This window comes from Salvelinus alpinus, chromosome 2 (genome assembly GCF_045679555.1).
Source record: "Salvelinus alpinus chromosome 2, SLU_Salpinus.1, whole genome shotgun sequence".
Classification (NCBI taxonomy): domain Eukaryota; kingdom Metazoa; phylum Chordata; class Actinopteri; order Salmoniformes; family Salmonidae; genus Salvelinus; species Salvelinus alpinus.
Genome location: NC_092087.1, coordinates 28,493,041 through 28,519,196, shown reverse-complemented (window position 1 = coordinate 28,519,196; position 26,156 = coordinate 28,493,041). Strand labels below are relative to the sequence as shown.

General features: G+C 42.9%; 2 protein-coding genes across 16 annotated transcripts in view; one reads left to right on the top strand and one right to left on the bottom strand.

The window, feature by feature from the left end:
• The first annotated feature begins 203 nt into the window (after nucleotides 1-203).
• LOC139540687 (protein-arginine deiminase type-2-like) lies at nucleotides 204-23,277 on the top strand. Its single transcript, XM_071344552.1, has 18 exons — nucleotides 204-219; nucleotides 8,309-8,511; nucleotides 9,261-9,340; nucleotides 12,220-12,388; nucleotides 13,059-13,128; nucleotides 13,298-13,359; nucleotides 13,766-13,883; nucleotides 14,233-14,385; nucleotides 14,540-14,730; nucleotides 14,836-14,939; nucleotides 15,045-15,156; nucleotides 15,385-15,492; nucleotides 15,599-15,750; nucleotides 15,944-16,091; nucleotides 16,336-16,429; nucleotides 21,720-21,799; nucleotides 21,909-22,037; nucleotides 22,267-23,277. Exons 1-18 carry the CDS (start codon nucleotides 204-206, stop codon nucleotides 22,498-22,500), a joined length of 2,223 nt encoding a protein of 740 aa, XP_071200653.1. The 3' UTR covers nucleotides 22,501-23,277.
• LOC139557889 (rap1 GTPase-activating protein 1-like) overlaps nucleotides 22,612-26,156 on the bottom strand; it is a 168,987-nt gene continuing 165,442 nt past the window's right edge. For 14 of the 15 annotated variants that reach the window (XM_071373300.1, XM_071373236.1, XM_071373227.1 and 11 more), the window contains 3 exons: nucleotides 25,949-26,060; nucleotides 25,765-25,853; nucleotides 22,612-25,354 (listed from right to left, as the gene is read on the bottom strand). In XM_071373300.1, coding sequence (XP_071229401.1) covers nucleotides 25,271-25,354; nucleotides 25,765-25,853; nucleotides 25,949-26,060 — 285 coding nt within the window. In that variant the 3' untranslated portion in view covers nucleotides 22,612-25,270. Of the gene's footprint in view, nucleotides 25,355-25,482; nucleotides 25,531-25,764; nucleotides 25,854-25,948; nucleotides 26,061-26,156 lie in introns of all 15 variants that reach the window. The other variant, XM_071373209.1, reaches the window with a different exon arrangement.

The window sequence follows — 26,156 nt, the reverse complement described above, 5'->3', positions numbered from 1 at the left end:
AACATGTCGGTAGGCTCGCAAGAGACAGTCTGGAACTATCATCTGAGTTATGAGGGCTAATTTGCGAGGCTGCCGAGAGCCACAGTCTGGAACTGTCATCTGAGTTACGAGGGCTAATGCTAATCTTGCTAGCTGTAGCGTTATCGTTATCTTGGGAATCAACAACGTTTTGGTCGTCCTTCTTGCCTCTCGGTCGGAGGTCCATGGCTCTTTGGGAAGGTAAGTACTTGACAATTTATCAGCCGATGTTAGAATATTGTTTGAACTTTGTTATTTAGGTAATAATAGAATAACTTTGAAGAGCTCGGTTCGTCAACGTCTGCTCAGCTCCGCAGCATCACGTGCTCCTCGGAAATGTTTTTTTTTTTGTGAGAAAATCCTCTTAGGAATGCAAGAGAAAGGTCACATTGAAAATTGGACGCAATTCCTATGGCTTCCACAGGGTGTCAGCAGTATATGTTCAAGGTTTCAGGCTTGTAACTTCAAAAACGTTTTAGTAGAGGGACACAGCCTTGTAAATGTGTGTTTGCGCGTGCCATGAAGACATTACGCACCTGCTAAAATCGGTTTCCTATTGAACATACTCCTTTACGAAATAAATATTAAAGTTCTATTACATTTTAGGGTATCTGAGGAGTAAATGGGAACGTATTTTGACTTGTTGAAACAAAGTCTATGGGTAGATTTTCGGATTCCTGTCTCTGCAAGTTGAACGAGTGGATTACTCAAATTGATGGCGCCAACTAAACTGACTTTTTGGGATATAAAGAAGGATTTTATCTAACAAAACGACGCTAAATGTTATAGCTGGGACCCTTTGGATGACAAATCAGAGGAAGATTTTCAAAAAATAAGTGAATATTTAATCGTTATATGTGAATGTATGAAACATGTGCAGATGGAAAAATGTTTTGATGTGGGGCACCGCCCTCAAACAATCGCATTGCATCTGATTTGCTGTAATAGCTACTGTAAATCGGACAGTGCAGTTAGATTAAAAAGAATTGAAGCTTTCAGCCGATATAAGACACTTATATGTACCTAAATGTTTAAAATCCATAATTTTCATGATTATTTATTTGAATTGCGCGCCCTCCAGTTTCACCGGAAGTTGTCCCACTAGCGTGACACCGATCCTTAAGAAGAGACAACAATACATCACGCGAAGCAGCCACAACTGTCAGTCAGAGTGTCCATGATTGAGTCTTTGAATGAAGAGATGGAGATAAACTGTCCAGTTTGAGTGTTTTTTGCAGCTTGTTGCAGTTGCTAGCTGCAGTGAACTGAAAAGAGGAGCGAGCCAGGGATGTGTGTGCTTTGGGGACCTTGAACTGAATGTGACTGGCAGTACGAACGTTGTATGTGGAGGATGAGGGCTGCAGTAGGTATCTCAGGTAGGGGGGAGTGAGGCCTAAGAGGGTTTTATAAATAAGCATCAACCAGTGGGTCTTGAGACGGGTATACAGAGATGACCAGTTTACAGAGGAGTATAGAATGCAGTGATGTGTCCTACGAGGAGCATTGGTGGCAAATCTGATGGCCGAATGGTAAAGAACATCTAACCACTCAAGAGCACCCTTACCTATCGATCTATAAATTACGTCTCCGTAATCTAGCATGGGTTGGCTGGTCATCTGAATCAGAGTTTGGCAGCTGGGGTGAAATAGGAACGATTACGATAGAGGAAACCAATTCTAGATTTAACCTTAGCCCGCAGCTTTAATATGTGCTGAGAGAAGGACAGTGTACCATTTAGCCTTACTCCCAAGTACTTGTATGAGGTCACTACCTCAAACTATAAACCCTCAGAGGTAGTAATCACACTGGTGGCGAGAGGGGCATTCTTCTTACCAAACCACATGCTATTTATTTGGAGGTGTTCAGAACAAGGTTATAAGGGCAGAGAAATCTTGTTGGACACTAAGAAAGCTTTGTTGTAGAGCGTTTAGCACAAAATCCCGGGAGGAGCCAGCTGAGTATAAGACTGTATCATCAGCATATAAATGGATGAGAGTGCTTCCTATTGCCTGATCTATGTTGTTGATGTAAATGGAGAAGAGCTTGGTGCCTAGGATCGAGCCTTGGGGTACTCCCTTGGTGACAGGCAGTGGCTGAGACAGCAGATGTTCTGACTTTATGCACTGCACTCTTGAGAGAGGTAGTTAGCAAACCAGGTCAAAGACCCCTCAGAGACACCAATACTCCTTAGCTGGCCCACAAGAATGGAATGGTCTACCTTATCAAAGACTTTGGCCTAGTCAGTGAAAATAGCAGCACAACATTGCTTAGAATCAAGGGCAATGGTGACATCATTTAGGACCTTTATTAAGGTTGCAGTGACACATCGATAACCTGAGCTGAAACCAGATTGCATACAAGAGAGAATATTATAGACATCAAGAAAGCTGATTATTGACAACACTTTTGATAAACAGGGCAAAATAGAAATTGGCCAATAACAGTTAAGATCAGCTTGATCCTTTAAATAAAGGATGCACCATGGCTGCCTTCCAAGCAATGGGAACCTCCCCAGAGAGGAGAAACAGGTTGAAAGGGTCAGAGATAGGCTTGGCAATGATAGAGGCTGTAACCTTAAAGAAGAAAGGATCTAAACCATCTGACCCAGATGGGTTTTTGGGGTCAATTTAAGGAGCTCCTTTAGCACCTCAGACTCAGTGACTGCCTGCAGGGAGAAACTTTGTAGCGGGCAGGGGGGAAAGAGGCTGGAGCATCGGGGCTAGTCGCATTAGAAGGGGTGGGAGATGAGGAAATGTTGGACGGGCAATGAGGCATGGCTGACTTAATGAAGTGGTGATTAAAGAGCTCTGCCATGTGCTCTTTGTCAGTAACAACCACATCATCTACATGAACGGACATGAGCAGCTGTGAGGAGGAGGTATTATTCTCCAGGTCTTAAACCATTTTCCAGAACATCTTGGGGTTAGACCCACAGAGAGAGAACTGCTCCTTAAAGTAACTAACTTTGGCCTTCTGGATAGACTGAGTGCACTTATTTCTCATTTGCCTGAACGAGAGCCAGTCAGCCTGAGTATGCATGTGCCGACCCTTTCGCCAAATGGAATTCTTGAGGTGGAGTAACTCTGCCAGATCACGGTCGAACAAGGGGCTGAACCTGTTTTTACTTCTAATTTTCTTTATGGGGGCATGTTTGTTAACAATACCACTTAAATTATCAAAAAAGAAGGCCCAAGTGTCTTCGACAGTGGGGATCAAGCTGATTCTATACCAATTTACAGAGACCAGGTTATAAAGGAAGGCTTGCTCATAAATGTTTGCAAGCGTCTATGACAAATCAGGACATGTCATTTCACTGAGCAGCCATTACGAACACAGGCTGTAAAACAGTGATCACTAAGGTCATTACAGAAAACACCAGACTGATATCTATCAGGATTAAGGAGAGTCAAGAAGAGTAGCGTCAAGGATTTTCAGGGTGTTTGCGGTCATACCTTGTGTGATTAATAATAATCAGCTCTATCCTTAACTCAGTGCGGATGTTGCCTGTAATCCATGGTTTCTGGTTAGAATATGTACGTACGGTCCAAGTGAAGGAACAATTAATGGTGCCATGAAGGTCCAGAATCCTAGGCTCTATACAGAGGCCTGTACATGATGTCTAGCGACCGCATAGCTTTTAGGACAGAGATTGATTTGTAGGACATACAGTTGAAGTCAGAACTTTACATACACTTAGGTAGGAGTCATTAAAACTTGTTTTCAACCACTACACAAATTTCTTGTTAACAAACTATAGTTTTGGCAAGTCAGTTAGGACATCTACTTTGTGCATGACACAAGTAATTTTTCCAACAATTGTTTACAGACAGATTATTTCACTCATAATTCACTGTATCACAATTCCAGTGGGTCAGAAGTTTACATACACTAAGTTGACTGTACCTTTATACAGCTTGGAATATTCCAGAAAATGAGGTCTTGGATTTAGAAGCTTCTGAAAGGCTATTTGACATAATTTGAGTCAATTGGAGGTGTACCTGTGAATGTATTTCAAGGCCTACCTTCAAACTCTGTGCCTCCTTGCTTGACATCATGGGAAAATCAAAATAACTCAGCCAAGACCTCAGAAAGAAAATTGTAGACCTCCACAAGTCTGGTTCATCCTTGTGAGCAATTTCCAAATGCCATAAGGTACCACGTTCATCTGTACAAACAATAGTACGCAAGTATAAACACCATGGGACCACGCAGCCGTCATACCGCTTAGGAAGGAGACGTGTTCTGTCTTCTATAGATGAACATACTTTGGTGCGAAAGTGCAAATCAATCCCAGAACAACAGCAAAGGACCTTGTGAAGATGCTGGAGGAAACAGGTACAAAAAACTATGGTTTGCAACTGCACATGGGGACAAAGATCATACTTTTTGGAGAAATGTCCTCTGGTCTGATGAAACAAAAATGGAACTGTTTGGCCATAATTACCATCGTTATGTTTGGAGGAAAAAGGGGGAGGCTTGCAAGCTGAAGGGCACCATCCCAACCATGAAGCACGGGAGTGGCAGCATCATGTTGCACTTCACAAAATAGATGGCATCATGAGGCAGGAAAATTATGTGGATATATTGAAGCAACATCTCAAGACATCAGTCAGGAAGTTAAAGCTTGGTCGCAGATGGGTCTTCCAAATGGACAATGACTCCAAGCATACTTCCAAAGTTGTGGCAAAATGGCTTAAGGACAACAAAGTCAAGGTATTGGAGTGGCCATCACAAAGCCCTGACCTCAATCCCATTGAAAATTTGTGGGCAGAACTGAAAAAGCGTGTGCGAGCAAGGAGGCCTACAAACCTGACTCAGTTACACCAGCTCTGCCAGGAGGAATGGGCCAAAATTCACCCAACTTATTGTGGGAAGCTTGTGGAAAGCTACTGAGTGTATGTAAAGTTCTGACCCACTGGGAATGTGATGAAAGAAATAAAAGCTGAAATAAATAATTCTCTACTATTATTCTGACATTTCACATTATTAAAATAAAGTGGAGATCCTAACTCAGCTAAGACAGGGAATGTTTACTAGGATTAAATGTCAGGAATTGTGAAAAACTGAGTTTAAATGTATTTAATTATGGTGTATGTAAACTTTCGACTTCAACTGTTTTTATGTGATTCAAATATGGCCTTCAACATGACAATCAGTGTGACAACAAAATGTATACTGCAGGCCTAGTTTAGGCCTATGCCTACATTATCCTGTTGCTATTCAAGTGCTGACTACAATGCAAGTTGACACATGTTTGGTTTTCTGGGTAATTGCAGCCTCCTCTGCCTCAAATTACTGGCAGGAAAATACCCCCTTAACAATAGGGCCAAGCCTACCCTCCACTGCCATTTCTTATTTCATCATTCTGCTCCTCTGCAATGTACTGTATCACCATGGATGTTTCACAGGAACAGGTTTCTATGACCAGACACCCTAATCTCCTTCAGCACCTTAATAGAGACTTTTATCTCCCTCAACACCTTTAAACATCTGCTATCTGAGCAGCTAACCGATCGCTGCAGCTGTACATAGTCCATCGGTATATAGCCCACCCAATTTACCTACCTCATCCCCATACTGTTTTTATTTATTTACTTTTCTGCTCTTTTGCACACCAGTATCTCTATTTGCACATGATCATCTGATGATTTATCACCCCAGTGTTAATCTGCTAAATTGTAATTATTCGCTCCTATGGCCTATTTATTGCCTACCTCCTCATGCCTTTTGCACACATTGTATATAGATTCTCTTTTTTTTTTCCCCCTACTATGTTATTGACTTGTTTATTGTTTACTCCATGTGTAACTCTGTGTTGTTGTCTGTTCACACTGCTATGCTTTATCTTGGCCAGGTCGCAGTTGCAAATGAGAACTTGTTCTCAACTAGCCTACCTGGTTAAATAAAGGTGAAATAAAAAATAAAAAAATAAAAAAAGAGAAAAGCAACCGACATGCCAGTACCGTATCAACAGACATTTCGTCTCGACATTGAGACAACTTCGAGGGCTCTTTATGTTGTTGGCACGGTGTTGAAAGCGAACCTAAACAGGTGAGTGTGTGTATCTATGCTAGGCTACTGCACCAATAGATGTCTTCAGGTGGTAGTAAACTGTTGTTGGCTACATTGTAGCCTATAACACGGTAGAGTGTATGGCAATGTATTGTTTCACCAGTTATATACTGCTATATAAACTATTTTGGGATTATCACTCAGTAGCCTACCCAAATTTAGCCTGTTCGGGAACATACATTTTTAGGTTGTAGGGAGATTCTGAGAACGTTTTTCTATGGTTTCCTAAATGTTTTCCTGTGAGGTTTTATTAACATTCAGAGAACAGAAATTCTGGGTTATTTGAAGGTAATTAAATAAAATTATGATAACATGTTTCAATAAGACTGCTATCTTAATTTGGGTTAACTGTTTTGAACTACGAACACAGATAGCTGCAAAGCTGTTCATTTTAGTCTATTCAAACAGACCCTAATTTCAAAGAAAACAAGCACTCATTAAGATCAGGTGTGGCCAATTAGTGGGCGTGGCCAACACACCTGAACACACTTAACAATATAGAGGATAGATATAGTTTTGTTGATGCTGAGAACGGGGTGTATATGTTTTAAATAACATTCTTACAACATTCTTTATACGTTACTAATGTTTTATCTGGTGTTTTTTATGGAAAGTTGTCTTAATGTTCTGAGAAAATGACTTTAAATAGAACAATGAGGAAACATGCAGAAAACACTATGCTGAAGTACTGGAAGTCCCACAGAAAAATGTTATTTCTTGATGTTCTCTGAACAATTTGAGAAAACTACTTTAAATAGAACCATGAGGAAAGCTGTTGGAAATGTTATGGGAAGGTTGTATCCAAAATAACCATAAGACAACCACGCTCTGACCAAGCTCTAAGAAACGTGCAGCAAGATGGCAAGATGGAGCCGACAGAGAGGGTCGCCTCGCTTCTAGTCCTTAGGAAACTATGCAGTATTTTGTTTATTTCTGTATTATTTCTTACAGAAAATTTTAAGTGTTATTACATACAGCCGGGAAGAACTTTTGGATATCAGAGTGACGTCAACTTACCAACCTTACGACCAGGAATACGACTTTCTCGATGCGGATCCTTTGTTCGCATCACCACCCAGGGCATATGATCTGATCCCAGATGCCGACCCAAAACAATGTCGCCTCCAGAAGAGGTGGACGGAGCAGCCTCATGGTCAGACTTCGGAGTTGTGCACACCACCCACCACTTCCGAGTATATTACTCGCCAATGTCCAGTGTCTAGATAACAAGGTAGACGAAATTAGGGCAAGGGTTGCTTTCCAGAGAGACATCAGGGATTGTAACATACTCTGTTTCACGGAAACATGCCTCTCTCAGGATATGTTGTCGGAGTCGGTACAGCCATCAGGATTCTTTATGCATAGCGCCGACAGAAATAAACATCTCTCTGGGAAGAAGAATGGCGAGGGTGTAGTTTTCATGATTAATGACTCATGGTGTAATCATAATAACATACAGGAACTCAAGTCCTTTTGTTCACCTGACCTAGAATTCCTCACAAACAAATGCCGACCATATTATCTCCCAAGAGAATTCTCCCCTCAAGCCGATACCAGGACGGCCCTCAAGGAACTTCACTGGACTCTATGCAAACTGGAAACCATATATCCTGAGCTGCATTTATTCTAGCTGGGGATTATAACAAAGCAAATTTGAGAACAAGGCTACTGTCACGGTCGTCATAATGAGGAGACCAAGGCGCAGCGTGGTAAGCGAACATAACTCTTTAATAAAAGAGAGAACACTGAGCAGAACTAAACAAAACAACAAAACGAACCGTGAAGCAATATGGCTAGTGAAGAACAGGCAACTAAACATAGAATAACAACCCACAAAATACCCAAGGAATATGGCTACCTAAATATGGTCCCCAATCAGAGACAACGATAAACAGCTGCCTCTGATTGAGAACCAATCTAGGCAACCATAGACATATAAACACCTAGACTATAAAACCCCTACACATACCAAAACCCCTAGACAATACAAAAACTAAACAAACCACCCTTGTCACACCCTGACCTAACCAAATAATAAAGAAAACAAAGATAACTAAGGTCAGGGCGTGGCAGTACCCCCCCCCCCCCCCAAAGGTGCGGACTCCCGGCCGCAAACCTAAACCAATATGGGAGGGTCTGGGTGGGCATCTAACTTTGGTGGCGGCTCTGGTTCTGGACGCCGCCCCCCTTCTTTACACTTATCCCTCCGCCCTTGTAGCACTGACCCGTGGATCATCGCCGGAGGCTCTGGACTGCGGATCCTCGCCGCGTGAATCATCGCCGAAGGTTCTGGACTGGGGACCGTCGCTGGAGACCCCAGGCTGGGGACCGTCGCTGGAAACCCCGGGCTGGGAACCATCGCTGGAGACCCCGGGCTGGGGATCGTCGCTGGAGACCCCGGACTGTGGCCCGTCGCTGGAGGTTCCGGACTGTGGCCCGTCGTTGGAGGTTCCGGACTGTGGCCCGTCGTTGGAGGTTCCGGAATGTGGCCCGTCGTTGGAGGTTCCGGAATGTGGCCCGTCGTTGGAGGTTCCGGACTGTGGCCCGTCGTTGGAGGTTCCGGTCTGTGAACTGTCGCCGGAAGCTCTGGACTGGGTACTGTCGCCGGAAGCTCTGGACTGGGTACTGTCGCCGGACGCTCTGGACTGGGTACTGTCGCCGGACGCTCTGGACTGGGTACTGTCACCGGACGCTCTGGACTGGGTACTGTCACCGGACGCTCTGGACTGGGTACTATCGCCGGATGCTCTGGACTGCCGAGGCGCACTGTAGGCCTGGTGCGTGGTGCCGGAACTGGTGGTACCGGGCTGAGGGCACACACCTCAGGGCGAGTGCGAGGAGCAGGAACAGGGCGAACTGGACCCTGGAGGCGCACTGGAGGCCTGGTGCATGGTGCCGGAACTGGTGGTACCGGGCTGGGGACACGCACCTCAGGGCGAGTGCGAGGAGCAGGAACAGGGCGTACTGGACCCTGGAGGCACACTGGAAGCCTGGTGCGTGGTGCCGGAACTGGTGGTACCGACCTGACTCATGCAATCTCCTTGTGTCCCCCCCCCCCCCCAAAAAAAAATATTGGGGCTGCCTCTCGGGCTTTCGTGCCAGCCGTGTACCCTCATATCGTCGCCGTTCCTCCTGTGCTATCTCCACCTGCTTCCATTACCTCCTCCCAGGTCCAGGATGTCCTCCACTCCTCTTTCTCCCGGGTCCAAGATGTCCACTCCTCTTTAGCACGCTGCTTGGTCCTTTTTTGGTGGGTTGTTCTGTCACGGTCGTCATAATGAGGAGACCAAGGCGCAGCGTGGTAAGCGAACATAACTCTTTAATAAAAGAGAGAACACTGAACAGAACTAAACAAAAACAACAAAACGAACCGTGAAGCAATATGGCTAGTGCAGAACAGGCAACTAAACATAGAATAACAACCCACAAAATACCCAAGGAATATGGCTACCTAAATATGGTCCCCAATCAGAGACAACGATAAACAGCTGCCTCTGAGAACCAATCTAGGCAACCATAGACATATAAACACCTAGACTAGAAAACCCCTAGACATACAAAAACCCATAGACAATACGAAAACTAAACAAACCACCCTTGTCACACCCTGACCGAACCAAATAATAAAGAAAACAAAGATAACTAAGGTCAGGGCGTGACAGCTACCTAACCTCCATCAGCATATTGATTGTTGTACTCGTGCGGGCAATACACTGGATCACGGCTACTCTAACTTCCGCAATGCATACAAGGCCCTCCCCCGCCCTCCCTTTGGCAAATCTGACCACGACTCCATTTAGCTCCTCCCGTCCTATAGGCAGAAACTCAAACAGGATGTACCCGTGATGAGAACAATTCTTCTCCATGGCCGACGTGAGTAAGACGTTTAAAAGTGTTCACCCTCACAAGACTGCCGGCCCAGATGACATCCCTAGCCGCGTACTCAGAGCATGCGCAGACCAGCTGGCTGGTATGTTTACGGACATATTCAATCTCTCCCTATCTCAGTCTGCTGTCCCCACATGCTTCAAGATGGCCACCATTGTTCCTGTACCCAAGAAGGTAAAGGTAACTGAACTAAATGACTATCGCTTTGAGAGACTAGTCAAGGATCATATCACCTCCACCTTACCTGCCACCCTAGACCAACTTCAATTTGCATACCGCCCCAATAGGTCCACAGACAATGCAATCTCCATCACACTGCACACTGCCCTATCCCATCTGGACAAGAGGAATACCTATGTAAGAATGCTGTTTATTGACTACAGCTCAGCATTCAACACCATAGTACCCTCCAAGCTCATTATTAAACTTGAGGCCCTGGGTCTCAACGCCGCCCTGTGCAATTGGGTCCTGGACTTCCTGACGGGCAGCCCCCAGGTCTTGAAGGTAGGAAACAACATCTCCACTTCGCTGATTGTTAGATTACTTGTTAGATATTACTGCACTGTCGGAACTAGAAGCACAAGCATTTCGCTACACTCGCGATAACATCTGCTAACCATGTGCATGTGACCAATAACATTTTATTTTATTTTATTTTAATTTGAACATATGGTTCTCAGAATGTTAAGCACTAGCTGGATAGTTTGTCCGTTTGGAGGCTCACAGTACTGAATTGCTTTATTTCTTTAAGTGAATTGATTCTAATAGTTTAATAGCTTTATAATCTTATTCCACTTGTAGTTCCTGCAGTGATAATATATTTTTAAATGACTGATTACATCCACTGACTATTTTGTTGTCATTTTACTTCTTGGATATTCCAACTGCAGAAGGATTTGGATGATCATGCCCCAAAATTGGGCTGAAATAACTGTTTGTGGATGGCATTTGTATTCAGAGGAGGAGTCAAACCTCATGTTCTCAACAGACTCTCCTTTTCTATCAATTCATATGATTCCATTGCAACTGAATTCAATGGGTTATAAGCAGTTATTATGGCCTATGATTTCCAAGTTAACATGATACAAAAAAGTGGTAAACCCAACACAAATCCCCAACCTGAAGAATTAAACATATTGTGGTAATATCTTGACTACGGCTGCAGTTAGTTTATCAGACTCTCCACATGGTATGATTGCACAGCAGATACAGATGGTTACACAACATCGGTGTGTAACAACTTCAATAATTCTTGTTAAGAACTTCTCTTTCTGCTATTGTTTAGAGTAGCCTAGGCTCTGTTGTTCGGGCGAATACTATCCCTCCTCCAAAAACCTAATGTTCCTTTGGTGTAGACCACCTCCTGGGCTCTGTCACGGATCCCCTGGTACTGCTGCTCATTCCGTTCACCAGCTTCGGAAGTCTACGTCACCGGCTTTCTAGGCATCACTGAATTGGATTCATAACCACCAACCCCAGACTGTCTTGTCTCATTACGCACACCTGGTTCCCATTTCCACTGATTAGTATGTATATATATGTGCCCTCTGTTCCCCATTGTCCTGGTTGATTATTGTCCCATGTCCGTTCATCTTGTGCTCTGCTGTATCGGCTTTCATGCTACGTGTTTTTGTGCAGCTGTTATTACGGGTCTCGTCCCGTGTATTATTTAGAGGTTTTGTTTGGGTTACATCCCTGCGTTATATACACGTGTTTGTTTTGGGCTTCGTCCCCGTCGTTTTCATGACGTACTTTATTTTGGGTGGAGAAATAAAATCCCCTATTACGTATTCCTGCGCCTGTCTCCTATCATTATACAGCGTGACAGGCTCAGCCTGGACTCCAGGTGTTAGGTTTTACAGCTAAGCCTAATGTTTATAAACAAGTGTCATAATACTGAGTATAACAACTTGGGATGTTGGTTGATACTTTGACATATAAGTACAATCCTTTTTGCCAGTATTCTTGTGTAGGTTGATAGTCCAGTATTTCTCCCTCTTTGGTACGTTACTCATTGTAGAGGCATGTAGAAGACATCATACCTCTACGATTACTGTAGAAATGTAACGTTAGAACTAGCACTGCCACCTGTTGCTTCTGGAAATAGGAGATTATGAACTGCACTCACTGCTGCACTATAGATATGTCCTCTTTGTGTTTTCTGTGTAAATCTATAGATTTGTATAAGAAAAGTATCAGGATGTGATGTGTAACTGTCACATGTATTTATTGTTCGCCAAGGAATGCCCCTCCTACTTCCAAGTACTTCTCTGTGCAATGCAGTCCCAGAGTGCAGTACAGGATTACCCCACCCCCACCGAAGAGTGGGACCCTCCCCACCAGTCTCAATGGTAATACAGTGCTTCTTATCACCATGGACACTGCCAGCGAAGTGGGAAATGATAGCAAGGTAAATAAAGTAGGCCACTCCCACAGCCATGATAGCTACACTCTTAGAAAAAAGGTGCTATCTAGAACCTAAAAGGGTTATTTGGCTGTCCCCAAAGGGGAACCCTTTGAATAACCATTTTTGGTTCCATGTAGAACCTTATTGGGTATAGAACCCTTTCCCCAGAGAGTTCTACATGGAACCCAAAATAGTTCTACCTTGAATCAAAAAGGGTTCTCCTAAGGGGACCCTGGAACCCTTTTTTCTAAGAGTGTACACTGAGATTCAGTATGTTGCATCTTATTCATGGAATCCTGAGTTGAATATTTCCACTTGGGACTGAACACGCTACAGTGAATTATGTTAATAAGAAACACAGATCAAGTATTTGCTGCTCCTACACGTCTTAAGAGTGGTGTGCAAACAACACTGAAATAATGCAAATGTGGCACTCTCAACCTGATACCAGAGAGATGTGGTTAATCACAGTGCCAGTTCTATTGATAAGGAATTGAAGGAGACTTTTTGTCAGTTCCAGAATGGGCCAGTTGTTTAGATTCTCCTCTGAAATAATGTACTGTACATATCTGGACATGAATATATCATAGAAGACCCCATCAAAACACAACCACTGCTTAGTCACCAGTGTTCTAGATGTTTAACTTTGTAAATCTTGTCCTTTGTTGTGCAGCTATCGGTCATGTATTATGGAGAGAAGACGGAGGTGTTAGGGAAAGCTGTCGTTCACCTCACCGCTGTTGGTATGTTGTGTTATGCTTAGGACAGGAGAGCACACCCATATAAACTACCACCCGCCCCCACCTTCAAAGCATACCTTTGTGAATGTCATTTGTACATTTTTATATTTCACTTGAGACCCCAAAGCAGCTCATGAGCTTCAGTGACACCCAGGGCCTCTCTGTCTTGTAGAGATTTCTCTGGACGTAGATGCTGATCGAGATGGCCAGGTGGAGAGGAACAACCCCAACAAGGTGGGTTATGTCTGCTGGGTCCGTCCAGGCAGGTCTCTTTCAGCTCAGAGGTCACTATCTTTGTTTCCTAACACAGCAGGGTACATAAGGAGATGTTCTAACATGAATAGGCATGTCAGAAGACTAGTGTTCATGCTGTATTCCAAAACACAAAGGAAGATTGCCAAGGCACTTCTAGGAAATTATCTGTCAACTAACACAGGGCACAGCCTTCCACTGATATTAATAGGTATATCAAAATACTGTTCATACTATATTCCTGGAAGTGGGAAATTCTTTTGAACGTTGTGCTTTTCCACTCAGCTGTAAGTCTAATCTTACTTCATGCAAACACATTGGTAAAAGCTAAATTGGCAGGGCAGTGTTAGTTCTTGTCTCTGAATAACGAGTGTCCATCTCTCTACAGGGATCCTGGATGTGGGGGCCTAATGGCCATGGTGCCATCCTACTGGTCAACTGTGACTCAGAACGCACCTATGGGAAGAGGCGGGACAGTGAGTATGCTGAGGTCACGAGAGTCTCAGGTAAATAGCAACAGCCAAGTCATCCTGGCCCACTGAGCTGACAGGCTGACAGTGCTGCAGACATCGCAATAAATCAACATTTAAAGGCTGCAGGTCTGTCTTTTGTGTGTAGTCAGCAGAGAGGAGCAGTAGGGATGTGTGTTTTTGTGTTAGATAAACACAAAATGCCTGAGCTAGGGGTGTGTCTGGTGTGGTTTGATTGTTCCTTCACGACCACCATCCTCCTAGGATAAATAGTTGTATTACACACTGTCCTACCTATGTTGTCATTGAGATGAGGTCACATTGATTATGACATTGATGGGTTGACACTTGATGTACAATAATGTCAGTATTTGTGAAATGTCAGATCTGAAAGACATGTCACCAATGGTGCTGCGGACCAGTGGCCCTGCCAAGCTCCCAGAGGGCTACAAGCTGACCATGCACATCTCCCAGGGGGATGCAGAGAGTGTCAGGGTCTTCAGGACCAGGTCCACAGCAGGCATGCACCAAACACTGAGTGAGTCAAGGACATTTTGTCCAGTCAGATCTTTTATGTGTTCTTGTGGCTGTCCATGCATGTATAATGTGTATACAATAAGATTTTAATGCTGCATATGCATATAAATGGAGATACATTTGATCATCATTATTAAAATGATTTACTGCTGCAGAAAACCCGTTCTACAAGAGCTTTGTGAAGGACTACCCGCTGGTGCTGGGCAGTGAGGATTTGTCCAAGGAGGTCCAATACCGCGGGGGAAACGCTGAGATTAATTTCTACGTTGAGGGCCTGAGATTCCCTGACAAAGACTTTGAGGGCCTCATCAGCATCAGCCTCAGCCTGCTGGAGCCCAGCTCTCAGGTACATTGCAACTATTTCATTGTTCGTAGTTTAAAACTTCGAAGGGTATACTGTACCTCTGTCGTGGAATCTATCGTTCATGTTTTTGTTCTGTTATTTTGCCAGGGCTTCCCTGAGACGCCCATCTTTACAGACAGGGTGGTGTTCCGTGTGGCTCCCTGGATCATGACACCCAACACACTCAACCCTGTGGAGGTCTTCGTCTGCAGGTGAGAGATGATGATGATGATGACGGCATTGATTTTGATGGAAATAATGATGGTGCTAGCTGTAAACGTACTTAGACAAGTGTTTCTGTGCATTTGGTTACCCAGCACATCTGATAACTACCAGTTCCTAAAGGGAATGAGGAGGCTGGTGGAAAACAATGGGTACAAGCTGAAGGTTTGCCATGAGTACATGAACAGAGGAGACCGCTGGATGCAGGTAAGCAGTGGGATTCAGCTCCTAGCCCATCATGCAGATTTTTTTTTCAATTCCAACCTTTTTTTAAACACAATTTATTTCACATCCTTTTACATCAATGTAAATCATTGTCAGTCTTGTCTCTCGGTTTTAAATAAAAGAAATCAGAACATAGACCGGTGTCTTTTTTTGTAACTGCATGAAAAATATAGAAATATAATAGACATGTAAAGAAGGTTTCTCTCTCAGGATGAGATAGAGTTTGGCTACATTGACTCTCCTCACCAACGTTTCCCTGTTGTGCTGGACTCCCCCCGAGATGGAGAACTACAGGATTTCCCTTATGATGTGCTACTGGTAAGAAAAGGCATTCACAACACCTGCAGTTAAAATGTACTTATTTCCATACTGTGAGGGATGTGGTGGAACTCTTTCTGAACCGTTCTCTGCCTGGTGCCCTCAGGGCCCAGACTTTGGCTATGTGACGAGGACAGCATATAATGAGGAAGTGAGCAGCTTGGACTCGTTTGGTAACCTGGAAGTTAGCCCTCCAGTTATTGTAAATGGAAAAATCTACCCTCTGGGCAGGATCATAATTGGAGTGGCTTTCCCCACGTGAGTGTGACTTGCTTCAACGGAAGAGAGTCTGGTTTTTAGATACCAATATTTGCCTTTATTCCAAAGTGTATTGATTTATTAAATAAAATTGATGCTTCTTCCTTCTATAAATCTCTTGCTAATGATTCATGAATATTTGGAACAAAGAGATGGCTGTGAGCAGTGGTGATAAGGCTGTTTAACTTTTCAGGGCAACCAAGGGCCGCAACACGACCAAAGTAGTGCAAGACTTCCTTTGGGCACAGAAAGTCCAGGAGCCCATTGCACTGTTCTCTGATTGGCTGCATGTTGGGCATGTGGATGAATTCATGACTTTTGTCCCAGCTCCTGACAAAAAGGTAAAACAAAAGGAAAGTATAGTTGCCCCCTCTATTAGAACATGTGAGTAAAAACACTATGCTCTTTAATATAGAGTAGAAATGACGAAGAGCAAAGAATTGTTAATGATGTCCATTTGCAAATAAAGTATTTAGACATGACGCAGGCTGTGGCTGCCATGTGGTTTATGTGATAATGTAAAACTGTCAGGAAGTCAATTGAAGCATACAGACAATGTTGTCTTTGTCCTCCGTTTCTGTGTAGGGATTCCGACTGCTGCTCGCCAGCCCCGACGCAGGCTACAAACTATTCAGGGGCTTACAGAATGACAGGCATGGACAAGCCAAAATGTTTGACGGTAGGCTTTCAGTCTCAGTGTGTATCACCTTAGTTACAACTGTATCAGCGGAGGCTCCTCAGAAGAGGAAGGGGAGGACCATCCTCAGTGATTTTCATAAAAATAAAAATAATGAAACATTAAAGTTATCCTTGTTAGATAAAACTATACAATATATATTTACATCACCAAATAATTGATTAAAACACTGTTTTGCAATGAAGGTCTACAGTAGCCTCAACAGCATTCTGTAGGGTAGCACCATGGTTTAGCCGGTGGACAGCTGGTTTCCGTCCTCCTCTGGGTACATTGACATCAATACAAAACCCAGGAGATTCATTGTTCTCACCCCCTTCCATTGACTTACACAGTAATTATGACAACTTACTCCAACCTATCAGGGCTCTTGCAGCATGAATTGACATGTTGTCCACCCAATCAAAGGATCAGAGAATCAGTCTAGTACTGAAAGCATAAGCTACAGCTAGCTAGCACTGCAGTACATAAATCTTCTTGAGGCACGGATCCCGGTACCGGGATCATTTATCAACAACAACCACTAAACTGCAGAGCGCCAAATTCAAAAATAATACTAAAAATATTTGTAATCATGAAATCACAAGTGAAATATACCAAAACACAGCTTAGCTTGTTGTTAATCCACCTATCGTGTCAGATTTAGAAAATATGCTTCCAAGCGTTTGTGAGTTTATCAATCACTAGACAAAACAGTAAGAACAGCTAGCCCCAAATTAGCATGGTCACGAAAGTCAGAAAAGCAATAAAGTTAATTGCTTACCTTTGATAATCTTCGGATGTTTGCACTCACGAGTTACACAATAAATGTTATTTTTGTTCGATAAATATTCGTTTTATAACCAAAAACCGGCATTTGGTTTGCATGTTATGTTCAGAAAACCACAGCCTCGTTCCGTTCCTGAAAGGCAGACGAAAATTCCAAAAAAGTATCCGTAATGTTTTGCCGATCTGCGGCCAACAAGGCAGAGTTCATCTCAGCCTATGCTTCCCTCCAGTCCCTCGACTTCTTGGCACTGACGGAAACATGGATTACCACAGATAACACTGCTACTCCTACTGCTCTCTCCTCGTCTGCCCACGTGTTCTCGCACACCCCGAGAGCTTCTGGTCAGCGGGGTGGTGGCACTGGGATCCTCATCTCTCCCAAGTGGACATTCTCTCTTTCTCCCCTGACCCATCTGTCTATCGCCTCCTTTGAATTCCATGCTGTCACAGTTACCAGCCCTTTCAAGCTTAACATCCTTATCATTTATCGCCCTCCAGGTTCCCTTGGAGAGTTCATCAATGAGCTTGACGCCCTGATAAGTTCCTTTCCTGAGGATGGCTCACCTCTCACAGTTCTTGGTGACTTTAACCTTTCACGAGCCTCTACCCCGGGTCCGGGATCACCCCCCACCCCCCCCACACACTGATTAGCATAGCTAGCATAGCTTCACAAGTAGATAGTAGCATCTAAATATCATTAAATCACAAGTCCAAGACACCAGATGAAAGATACAGATCTTGTGAATAAAGCCACCATTTCAGATTTTTAAAATGTTTTACAGGGAAGACAAAATATGTAAATCTATTAGCTAAACACGTTAGCAAAATACACCACTTTTCTAACTCCATCAGTTTCTTACTCCTTCAGGTGCTATCACCAATTCGGCTAAACTAAGATATTGATAGCCAATAACCTATAAAAAACCTCTTCAGATGACAGTCTGATAACATATTTATGGTATTGGATAGGTGTTGTTAGAAAAAAGTGCATATTTCAGGTAGAAATCACAGTTTACAATTGCACCGACCATCACAAATCGACTAGAATTACTAGATAGAGCAACGTGTATGACCAATTTACTCATCATAAAACATCCCCACGTCTACCTTTGACTCATTCCTCTCTGCCTCCTTCTTTCCACTCCTCTCCTCTTTTGACCTCACCCTCTCACCTTCCCCCCCTACTCACAAGGCAGGCAATACGCTTGACCTCATCTTTACTAGATGCTGTTCTTCCACTAATCTCATTGCAACTCCCCTCCAAGTCTCCGACCACTACCTTGTATCCTTTTCCCTCTCGCTCTCATCCAACGCTTCCCACACTGCCCCTACTCGGATGGTATCGCGCCGTCCCAACCTTCGCTCTCTCTCCCCCGCTACTCTCTCCTCTTCCATCCTATCATCTCTTCCCTCTGCTCAAACCTTCTCCAACCTATCTCCTGATTCTGCCTCCTCAACCCTCCTCTCCTCCCTTTCTGCATCCTTTAACTCTCTATGTCCCCTATCCTCCAGGCCGGCTCGGTCCTCCCCTCCTGCTCCGTGGCTCGACGACTCATTGCGAGCTCACAGAACAGGGCTCCGGGCAGCCGAGCGGAAATGGAGGAAAACTCGCCTCCCTGCGGACCTGGCATCCTTTCACTCCCTCCTCTCTACATTCTCCTCTTCTGTCTCTGCTGCTAAAGCCACTTTCTACCACTCTAAATTCCAAGCATCTGCCTCTAACCCTAGGAAGCTCTTTGCCACCTTCTCCTCCCTCCTGAATCCTCCTCCCCCTCCCCCCTCCTCCTCCCTCTCTGCGGATGACTTCGTCAACCATTTTGAAAAGAAGGTCGACGACATCTGATCCTCGTTTGCTAAGTCAAACAACACCGCTGGTTCTGCTCACACTGCCCTACCCTGTGCTTTGACCTCTTTCTCCCCTCTCTCTCCAGATGAAATCACGCGTCTTGTGACGGCCGGCCGCCCAACAACCTGCGTCTGCTAAATGACTTAAATGTAAATGTAAAATGTAGAAACATGTCAAACGTTTTTTATAATCAATCCTCAGGTTGTTTTTAACATACATAATCGATAATATTTAAACCGGACGGTAACCTATTCAATAAAAGAGGGAAAGAAAATGTCGAGCTACCCCTCTCGCGCGCAGGAACTAATCAAAGGACACCTGACTCGTTTTGAAAAATCTCGCTCAGTTTTCAAAATAAAAGCCTGAAACTATGTCTAAAGCCTGGTCACAGCCTGAGGAAGCCATTGGAAAAGGAATCTGGTTGATACCCCTTTAAATGGAAGAGAGGCAGGCAACGGAACAGGGATTTAAAAAAAATGCACTTCCGGGTTGGATTTCCTCAGGTTTTCGCCTGCAAAATCAGTTCTGTTATACTCACAGACAATATTTTGACAGTTTTGGAAACTATGGAGTGTTTTCTATCCTAATCTGTAAATTATATGCATATTCTACGATCTGGGCCTGAGAAATAGTCCGTTTACCTTGGGAACGTTATTAAAAATAAAAAATACAATTCTGCCCCCTAGCTGAAAGAAGATAAAATGTGGTGAGTAGTTGACTCGGTTATGATATGAAGGTTTGGCTTGGAAAGTTTTTTTTTGCCTGGTCACAGACAGCTGATGTCTTGTGCACGGAAGTCCACAGGTAAAGGGAAAATGTGAGAGGAGGAGAGCGAGAAGTAACTATAGTAATTAAAGGGATCATGCTGTTTGTATGTGGCTGCTCTGGAAAGTGAACTGTGCCTATAGAAAGTGAACTATGCTTATAGACATAGATTAGGAATCACTGGCCACTTTAAGGAAATTAAACACTAGCCACTTTAATAATGTCTTCTTATCTTGCATTACTCATCTCATATGTGTAAACTGTACTCTATACTATTCTACGGTATCTTAGTCACTTTAGTTGTTTGTAAACATTGCATCACCCATCTCATATGAATATACTGTACTCTATACTATGCCACTGTAGGGGCGGCAGGTAGCCTAGTGGTTAGAGCGTTGGACTAGTAACCGAAAGGTTGCAAGATTGAATCCCCGAGCTGATAAGGTAAAAATATGTCGTTCTGCCCCTGAACAAGGCAGTTAACCCACTGTTCCTAGGTCATCATTGAAAATAAGAATTTGTTCTTAACTGACTTGCCTAGTTAAATAAAGGTAAAATAAAGAAATAAAAAATCTTAGTCCATTGCCGCTCTGACATACACTACCGTTCAAAAGTTTGGGGTCACTTAGAAATGTCCTTGTTTTTGAAAGAAAAGCACATTTTTTTGTCCATTAAAATAACATCAAATTGATCAGAAATACAGTGTAGACATTGTTCATGTTGTAGCTGGAAACGGCAGATTTTTTATGGAATATCTACATAGGCGTACAGAGGCATATTATCAGCAACCATCACTCCAATGGCACGGTGTGTTAGCTAATCCAAGTTTATCATTTTAAAAGGCTAATTGTTCATTAAAAAACCATTTTGCAATTAAACAATAAAACTGGCCTTCTTTAGACTAATTGAGTATCTGGAGCATCAGCATTTGTGGGTTCGATTACAGGCTCCAGATACTCTACTAGTCTAAAGAAGGCCAGTTGTATTGCTTCTTCAAACAGAACAACAGTTTTCAGCTGTGCTAACATAATTGCAAAATTAATTGCAAAACATAATTGCTTTTCTTTCAAAAACAAGGACATTTCTAAGTGACCCCACACTTTCTAACAGAGGTGTATATATTGTCTTAATCCATTCTTTACTTAGATTTATCTGTATTTTGGGTATATGTCATGAAACTGTTAGATATTACTGCACTATCAGAGCTAGAAGCACAAACATTTCACTGCACCCGCAATAACATCTGCTAAACACGTGTATGTGACCAATACGATTTTTATTTTACTAGGCAAGTCAGTTAAAAACAAATTCTTACTTACAATGACAGCCTACCCCAGCCAAACCCAGGCAATGCTGGGCCAATTGTGCACCACCCTATGGGACTCCCAATCACAGTCAGATGTGATGCAGCCTGGACTTGAACCAGGGACTGCAGTGATACCTCTTGCGCTGAGCTGCAGTGCCTTAGACCGCAGCGCCACTCAGGAACCCATCATTTGATTTGATTTGTATGTGATCAGGGGTGTATTCATTCTGTTGAAAAGCTTTACTGAAACGGAATGAAACGGGGATAAACATACGTGAATTTGTCTAATAGAAACTCTGCAACTGGTGGACTGGAAACTTTGCAACTGGTGGACTAATGATTACACCCTAGATCAGCTAGATACAGGCAGTATTGAATGTGCCAATCTCTGTCACCTTGATTACTCACAAAATTCTCTTTACCTGTGCACCTACGTTCATAGGCAAAGTTGTAACAACCTCGTTGGGTATAGGGAACGTTTGAGTATCAAGTAGCCTTAACCTATCAATGTTACATTGAGCTGGGTGAATGGAATGCATAATACTGTATGTGTTACTAATTAACACTCACTTCCTTCTCGATCCTAACAGGTCTTGGAGCAGAAGAAGAGATTACGGTAGATGAGATTTTGAGTGATGACAAACTCAGAGCAGAAAACGACTATGTCCAGGTGAGGGAAACTAAACGCCAGATGAACTAGTTACTCAGAGAGGCTAACAGAGCATTGCAGTGCTTGGTGAAATAACCATGTAGATGTTGTGACTGCTGCCGTCCCACAGAGCTGTATAGACTGGAACAGGGATGTCCTTAAGAGGGAGCTGGGTTTAGATGACGATGATATCATTGATCTGCCCATCCTTTTCCATGTGATGGAGGAGAACAGGGCAGTGGCCTATTACCCAGACATGGTGAGCATACGCAAGTTCTACACTAGAACACCTCCAAACCAAAAGTACTTCTTATTTTATTTGTTATACATTTTACATTACATAATGGCAAACCTCAAAAATGCTGCCAAATCATTTTAGACATTTTGTGATGATTTTCTACATGTGATTAGGAAGTATGCTCAAATCATCTACTACCCAAGTAGCGCAAGAAACAAATCCTAATTGAGGCATATGTCTCTACCTCCAGGTGAACATGATTGTGTTGGGGAAGAACCTGGGCATCCCTAAACCGTTTGGGCCCAAGGTGAATGGCTTCTGTGCCCTGGAGGCAGAGATGACCTCCCTCATGGAGGGCCTGGGACTCAGCTGCACATACATTGAGGACTTTGCCTCCTACCACAAACTGCTGGGAGAGGTTCACTGTGGCTCCAACGTCCGCAGGGAACCCTTCTCCTTCAAGTGGTGGAACCTGGAGATGTGAGGGATTTGGGGCAAGGAATGGTTGTAGTTAGAAAGAGGGAATAAGGCTTGATGTTAACAGCAGCAACAATCGCCAGCAGCAGTCATCTTCAAACAACAACAGTAGTCCTTGTACTGTATTACCCCTTTGTCTTTATTAAACATGTATTTGCCTTTTCTTTTTACAAAAGGATGAAAAGCTATATTTACAAACAAGACTTTCGAATTTTAACAAGGGCTTAAGCAGATTATCAACGAGAACAGAAATACAATCATCTGAATTAAGCACATTGCAGGTTGGATCTGTTGTTTGGATTGGCTAGGTGCTCAATCCAAGTGTCTTGCATTTACATGTACAAACACAGGTACAGATGAACAGGACCACAGAGAAATGTGCAAGTATAATCTGGAGCCACCAGAGGGTGTGATCCAACTATTCAAGCATTTCTGAAGACTAGTGAGAGTAATAATACATTTATTTTAAGCTTTGAGATGAACATAGTGTTTGATATATTTTGAGTTTCAGTGCCTGGAATACACACTGACTCCAAAGGCTCTCTTAAGCTGATGAAAGGTTACTTTCTCATCTTTCCAATCACATTTCAATTAATAGTATTTTGTTGAATCATAATCTTCAGAATGGTGTTTAATAATAAATATATGTCAAACTAACTGTATTTTGATGTAGTGTTACTTACTTATGCAGAGATCCTTTAGATTCAACTGAAATATTTCCAAAGGAGTGTAAAAGGTTTATGCATTAATGCCACAACTGACAATAAAGCACAACTAAATTCCATATTAGCTTTTGTTCATTTCATTGAAATAAAAAGTAATGGAAACCATGCCTTCATATCAGGTCTTTTCATTATATAAATCTGAGATGAGGGAAAATGTCACTAATCAGGAAATGTAAAACATTACACAAGATACCCAGGTTCCATTCATTGAGAGCAGATGTCTACAAATGAATACATATATCTGTTTAGTTTTATATTCAAACCAGTTGGTGATAGATTCCATTTGGCGATATCCCCCATGGGATAGATTCCTTATATGAAAGGGGATACCCTCCTACAAAGCAGCTTACTTAACACAATCATTAAAAAGGCAACTTCAAGACTTGTCACAGTGTAATTCTTTTTAAAAACCAAGTCAGATTTTCAAAAGATCAGCAATTACTTGAAAATGTAGTGCCGGTTTACACATCTACACGTATGTATCCCCATATTTCTCTATCGAAACTGATGTAAAGAAATAATAACTCTTTATCTGTCTGCTTTTCTAGAGAAGTTTGACTGGTTTGAAGAAACAATCTATTTCCAGCATGGTACTGTACAGTTGACATGGGTTTGCAAGCAGATTTACACCATGCACCATGTATACACATCCAAACACATACTCTAAATCAAACTAGAGGTTTTAAAAAATAAACTGAAGACAGTAGTCACTGGACAGTAGCTTGGCTTTGGAGGCTGTGTGCTTTGGTTAGGTCACCTTAGAGGAATGTCTGACTGTGTGGTACTATCTACAGTATGGGACAGTGATGAAGACTGATGAGTAATTTAGTTTGGACACCAGACCTTATCAGTAATTCAATACTTCATGTTTTTTTCCTCAGTTTATAGGGGCAATCTGCGATTGCTACATAGATTTTTTAAATTAATTATATATACCCATTTATTCTTGAAGAATATTACTTATAAATGCTTCATGTCGTTAGTTCAACTGTCGTATCCCATCAAAACCCAAAACATAAGCGTTTTTACTCATTTGTTAGTTAACAAGGTAACTGTAAACAAACACTATATAGCCTCACCATGGTTAAAACTATAATTTTGCTATCATGGATGGTCAGTCCTTGCATCCATAGCTGTGTCTAGGAATTTGAGAGTGGTTACTTTTATCCAGCCCCATCACTCAGCTGGTTATCGATACAGTGGCGGGGTAAAGACTTTGTTATTGTTTGAACTGCAGATTACCCCTTTAAATGGCCTGAAATACTTTGACTATAATTATGGAGTCAGTAAAATATTGTCCATTCATCAACATAACCTGTGAACTGCAATTGTACAGTTTGTCAGGGGAAATTAATAATGGAATCAAAACTAGCAGCAGCATGATGATAAAAGTACCTTCTATCAAAAACATGTAACATTTACTAAAAGTTTCTTGTCAACATCCACCATTACACTCTTAATTGACCATTAATAAAACACAAGGCTTAGTGTGACATCAAAGGATCCGGGACACCAAGAGTAACAAATGTACAGTATCATGGTGGGATGTGAGGTTGATCGAAGCAATAATGACAGTTCTTCCAACAATGACAACAGGACAACATCATCTTATCCTCCTCATTCATTCCTCTTTAGCCTAACAGAAAACTTCCCCTAATGCATGATCAACGGGTCTCCTGCAACACCAATCTGTCTAATGCTTAAGATCCTCCCCTCCCTCCACCTTCGAAACAAAACAAAAACAATGCCATAGAGAGGACAAGGGAGAGTATACTATGAGTTACCACATGAACAGATTCAGATTTCACAGAGCTCATGGAGCAGAAATTTATGCAGGCTAAGCCAGCCAACAGACAATAGCCAGAAGCGATACTGTGTGAGTGGCACTCCTTTTGGGAATGGGTGCTGTCCACTCCTCTCCTTCACCTCTCTTGGCATGCTAGGAGTCAGCCACATAGAGTTGGGATGAGGGATGGCTGTAAGTGCATGTCCATGGACCTGGCTGTTCAGACTGGACTAGCCTACACCAGGTCTGTCTGTCTGTCCCAGCGACTAGCTCTGGTCCTCCTCTGCATCTGTGGTGGAACACACGTGCGCTTGCTTCATCTCCTGCAGGGGGTGCATCTTATGGGAATGCTGTTGGAGGCGGGACTGGGGTCAGACACTATCTTTACTACTACAGGTCGCACACAAACATCCAAATACAGACATGGGTAACACGTGGTCAGTAAGCTACATCTACTGAGTTGAACAACTACAGGTACCTGCTAATGGACATCCATGTAGTGATCAATGGGGAGAGGCTAACAGTTCTGGACGCAGACACAGAAAGAAAATGACAAGGTTAACAAAGACCACAATTACTGAACAACAATGAAGAGGAAAAGTTTAGGGCATTTGTACATTTATAAGCAGTTTTATAAATGGTTATATATACCTGTATGTAAGCGGAATGAAATCTGTCTTCCAATGTACACAGCTAGTACAGTGAACGAGCAGAGATGTTACAGAGGATCTGATTATTAAATTAGTAAAACCGATCTCACCGATGATGACCGCTCTGTCTTGTCTCGGCTCTCCGCCTTTTTGAGCTCTTCGCCTTTGCCCCCCTCAGGCTGCTGGGACCGTGCAGGTGCTGTCAGGAAGGGGTAGACAATGAGCCATCATGACAAACAAACTCAACTTTTTGTACCTTATGGCAGTATTGAAAACATTAATGAAACAACTCACCTGGAGAGCTGCCCTGGCTGGTGGCACTAGTACTGCTCACACTATCCTCTACCCAGGAGAGGTACGCAAATGAGTCCCTCTTGTGTGGTGTTCCAGAAAAGGACAGGCTCTCCTGCAACAAACAAAAACACAACAGAAATTGTCAGGATCTTTAGCTTTTTGTTCATTTTGAGTGTGTCATTATTATATTGACATGACCTCTATGTGA

What these genes read in the sequence shown, in the direction of transcription:
- LOC139540687 (XM_071344552.1), top strand. An exon ending in AGAGGAACAACCCCAACAAG is followed by an intron (nt 13,360 to 13,765) that starts GTGGGTTATGTC and finishes ATCTCTCTACAG; the next exon opens with GGATCCTGGATGTGGGGGCC. An exon ending in TGGCCTATTACCCAGACATG is followed by an intron (nt 22,038 to 22,266) that starts GTGAGCATACGC and finishes CTCTACCTCCAG; the next exon opens with GTGAACATGATTGTGTTGGG.